General features: G+C 40.7%; 1 protein-coding gene across 9 annotated transcripts in view; it reads left to right on the top strand.

The window, feature by feature from the left end:
* The first annotated feature begins 3304 nt into the window (after window positions 1-3304).
* The window catches only part of LOC143036819 (prohormone-4), a 332335-nt gene continuing 330639 nt past the window's right edge, over window positions 3305-5000 (top strand). For 2 of the 9 annotated variants that reach the window (XM_076204627.1, XM_076204644.1), the window contains exon 1: window positions 3307-3699. In XM_076204627.1, the coding sequence (XP_076060742.1) occupies window positions 3564-3699 (136 nt within the window). In that variant the 5' untranslated portion in view covers window positions 3307-3563. Of the gene's footprint in view, window positions 3700-5000 lie in introns of all 9 variants that reach the window. The other 7 variants (XM_076204673.1, XM_076204653.1, XM_076204617.1 and 4 more) reach the window with 6 other exon arrangements.

Genomic DNA, 5000 nt, shown 5'->3' with positions numbered 1-5000 from the left:
AAAAAATAAATAAATACAGCTGATGATATACACAAAATGTGTATATCGGTCACTACGAACAGCCAACTTGTCCAGCACTCACCAAACGTTCACGTAGTTCTTGCGGTCCGCTGTCATTAAACATGACTGATGATAATGTAGCGGGCGAATGAAGAAGGACGTATGTTTGATGTGTTTGTACAAACACGCTGCCCTTGTTATAAAACGAATCGGGGTTTGGCGGGGCTCAAGTAAAAACACTTTAATTCTTTGTTGCGGACGGATGAATAAAATCGTCTGTCGTTAGCCAAAATTAAATCAATTGTCAGGCAGGGGCTACTCTTACAATAGAATTCTGTCAACTATGCTTGGTATCTCTTTTGATAATAAAAAAGAAAGAAATTCTTTGTCAATTCATCACATATTTTTTTAACATGCAATTCATGTGGTCAAAGGAACGATAATTTTTTTTTCTATCAAATGCAATCCATGATACAATACAAATTATATAAAATATAGTTTTTTCCTAATCTCTCATGTTAAAATTTTTTTTTCGTGAAAATATATATTTCCATTCACCATTAAATGTTCAAAGAAAACGAAGTTCTTCATCTAAAACTTTAATGTTTTTGTTCGAAGTAAAAATTATTAGAACGAAAGTTTAAGTGGAGAAACTCTTTTTATTCCTCTTGAGTGGGTGGATGTGTGGAGAGGTTATCTCAACCAAATAAAATCGCTAGACGGCAGCTAGAATTAAAGTCTATAATCATAAAACACATTAAAAAAAGGTTTCCCTAAACTGAACAAAATCACCTAATGACAGGAAAAGTAGATGATTATAAGAGGCACTTATAGAATCCAGATGGGTTCGAAATATATTCTAATAATTTTTCCTGAGAAGAATTTCTTCTCTTAAATAAAATCACCTACCGATAGGTAGAATACATACATACATACATGCATACATACATTCATACATACATACATACATACATACATACATACATACATACATACATACATACATACATACATACATACATACATACATACATACATACATATACCAAAGGCTTTTCCCCCTTACATGCGAGGTAGCCAGAAAACAAAGACTTAGAAACCACTCCCACCCATTCCATCCCCTACATACTCCACTCCCCTCCACCCTCTTCCCTCCCTCTTATCTTGGCACCTCCTGGATGACGGGTCATCCCTGCATCTTGTCTGCTGCCCTGTGGTGGGGGAAAAGAATGCTTCCACCAAGTCTTCCCACTTGAGTCGTACGAGGCGATAAAAAAAAAAAAACAACGGGACGGTGATAGGACTAGGAATCCTGCTACTTGTAGTCCCAAAGGGAACATTCCTAAGAAAAAAAAAATTAAAGACAGTTAGAATAAATAAGTAAAATTATAAAATGCACCGGAAGGGTTAGAATGACCAGGGTGCCACGAAGTAAGGATAATAGAATAAGGAGCAAATCTTGTTGTGTTGATGTTTGCGGTTACGTTTCAGACTAATGTTCAGTAATGGAAAAGCACTTACCCAAGTGGTTCCTCATTATTACTTTTACCTTTACCAAGACGGGAGAAACAGTTGCACACGGAAGGAATATATATATATATATATATATATATATATATATATCTTTTTTCAACCACATTAACTTTTCAATTTTAATTCCATGTCATCACGAACGAGACTGACAATGCGCTCGTCGGAGACATATACGGAAACTGATACGAAATGAAACTAAGGGCTCGAACCTCAGCTCAGACGTATCAAAGTAACAGTGACTAACCACTGCGCCATCAAGAGAGATATAAGTTGAGTACACACACACACACACAGACACACACACACACACACACACACACACACACACACACACACACACACACACACACACACACACACACACACACATATATATATATATATATATGTGTATGTGTGTGTGTGTAAGGTAGCCACTATATATATACATATATATATATATATATGTCTATATATATGTATATATACATATATATATATATATATATATATATATATATATACAAATGATGATATGGTTTAACGTCACAAGCTTCCCCTTATCGGAAGGCTAGGACGGTGCCTCACAGAGGGCTTGATAGCGTGGAATTTAACTTCACCGGTGGCAGGATTCGAACCGCCATCCCCTCGACCTTCGCCGCAAGTAACGACGCCCTAACCCGCTCAGCCAACAAATAGGAATTTCAGAATATATTGGGAATTCTCTGATGCGTATTTGTAAAAGAGAAAGGAACATGGTGCTTGTTAACATACTCGTCTTAGTTTGCAGTGTTGATGAATACGCTTATTAATCAACCCTTTGGTTATCTAAGTCAGTTTGTATGTCTCTTCTGTCTGTCGTCAGGTGATTTTATTCAGCTGTGAGGGTGTAGAAGGAGGTACTTCAATTAGCCAAAGGGTTAAGAGTCGTGTTTTCTCCTGGACATGTTCGAGGAGACAAGCTGAAGGAGAAACAACGTAATCGGAAGGTCAACGACCCAAGTTGAATAACATGGAGTTTCTCCAAAGTCCACCGACTACCGTGGGTGGTCAATACGCCCTTCGATACAAAACTTACCCGAACAGAGAGGTCATTAATGCAGGGAGTGGGGGTGGGTGGGGGGGAGGAGGATAGAGTCATTAAAATTTGACAAAAGAGGGGAAGCAAAACGTCAGGCTTCATCTAGTTCCATTTATTTCCTCAGGCTCAGCTGCGTGGTCAGGGGCTGGTCGTACGGAGTCTACGGGGCTCCAATACCGCTTGCGTAGGTGGAGGTTCATTGATATTGGCTTTAAGAGGCCCCACCCAGGCTGCTACCCCCCCTTACCTCACCTGAGCTCCATGCTATGCTTTGGCGGTCCAAGGGGGAGGAGGGAAAGCAAGAACCAGTATTGACGTCCCCTCGCGCGGGAAGACTGGGACTTGAATGCGCCTTTGTGATTGGTCCAGCCCCTGGTCTTCCCGCGCTCCTATTGGCTCGTTCCCGCTGCCGCCGATAGCTCCGACGCAGGGGAAGTTTTCAAATGGAATTTCTCAGCTTTTCGGTATTGTCTTCGACTTCTGGTGGCATTGTCGTGTATATTAAGATGGGAAACTCTACTGCCACATTCTACGATGCAAAACCAACTCGCAGGTCTTTTTGCAGATCGAACAAGACCGTCGTGGGCCCGCCAGACTTCGTTTTGGTCGTCCGAAACAAAAAGAGAAGCCGTGGAAGATGGTGGTCGGCGCGGGAATCGGGCAAGTGTGCGTGGTGCCAGTGAGTGTAGGACGGCTTGTGTGGCGATGGAATCGGCCAGACCAGCACCAGTAGCCCTCTTGTGCTCGCACATCCCGACCAACTGTTGACAAAACCGCCGCCCCTCACCTGCCCGTCTGTCTGACGCGGTCGACCAGACAAAGCTGTCAAAAGAGTCTCCCATACACACTGCCAGTGCACCACTCAGTAATCGCGAAAGTGTTGGAACCGTCTCATCAGCAGGAGAGTAAGGGTCTGTACAGGAAGCAGGAGTGAGAGTGTCAGAGAGAGCAGCAGGAGGAGGAGAAGACAATGGAAAGAGGACGCCCAACGTTTACCGCCTCGTCCTTAGTGGCCTTCGTGGCACTTCTTGCACTATTGGCGACAGTCGCCTCGGCCCTCGACATATCAAGAATGTCTGGACATCAGCGTTTCGTCAAGAGAGCAGGTAAGCTATCACAACGCTAACTGAAACACCTGCGTACAAAATCCAGGTCTATATTATCACTTGAAAAAAAATTTACTAGAGTGCCTCAGGCACAAACTATGTGTTATTGTACATCTCTAGCACTCCAAATGTACAAATGTACAGGAGGTGTAACGGAAATGGTTTCGCTGCGAGTCGTCGACGCAGAAGCAACACAAAAAATTTCGTTCCATGCTCGATGTCTGAAATATATCTATACCAAATGCTTCAACGTCGACAAAATGTATACACTACGGAAACAGTTATTTTCAAACTCGTTAGGCTCTTCTCACGGCCTTCGAAATATTAATACCGGCAGAGATTTTTGGCGTGTTGCCTTTGCGCTGTGGTCCTTACCCTGCATTCGATTCTCTCGTCACAAAGAATTAAGGAATTTTGGTATTTATGTCCTAGTTAGATAAGGACGAATCCTCTTTGTCCCTAACTTTTCAAGCTTTCGAGGAGTGGAAGGGACTACATCGAGTTCACAATGTTATTACATAATGCGCGGAACTGGAACTTGTCATAATGCCAAATCTCTTTTCATCTTAACGGTTTGCGATAGATAACTCCAAATACATTTATTTACAGTAAGTTGCACATCATGCAGACAACTGTCACGGTGAAATGGATAGATGATTATGTAAAATACCAAATAGGGTAAGGTTATGTAGATGGATACTGCCAGAGAACGGATGGCCACTTCAGACGTTTTGTTTGCTTGAAAAAAGCTGGTCGGGGGTGGGGGGTGGCGATGAGGGGGGGAGGGGAGCGTGCATGAGACAAAGAGAAACAAACCAACAATGAACTGTGCTATATTCATGGGACGTAAATCTAAATTCTTTTAAACCCGCTTTGGTTCCTACAATTCAAGTGAAATAAAACTCATATTATAATATGATATAATATAATATAATATAATATATATATAATATATATATATATATATATATATATATATATATATATATATATATATATATCAGACTCTAGGACAATATATTTCATGACCTTAATAAAGTAGTGAAATAGAAAAACAATAAAAGAAACGCTGCTTGATATAGATGAATGGGCAGAATATATTATGTTCTCCTATTTCATCAGGAAAAGAAGTTTGTACGTAAGCCTATCCTTACAATTAAGCTCTTGCAAAACCTATCTGTATTAATTGTTGCGGCAATACATTTCAGAGAAATATGTAATAAAAGCAACAGATATTCATGAGGCGATCATCCAAAGCGTTGATATCTTAGTTTTAGAGAAATTTACATTATGTCGTATAC

Source organism: Oratosquilla oratoria, chromosome 2, assembly GCF_046742065.1.
Source record: "Oratosquilla oratoria isolate Oo_2021 chromosome 2, ASM4674206v1, whole genome shotgun sequence".
In the NCBI taxonomy this organism is placed as follows: Eukaryota; Metazoa; Arthropoda; class Malacostraca; order Stomatopoda; family Squillidae; genus Oratosquilla; species Oratosquilla oratoria.
The sequence above is the reverse complement of the archived record's forward strand: the minus strand, read 5'-3'. Positions and strand labels throughout refer to the sequence as shown.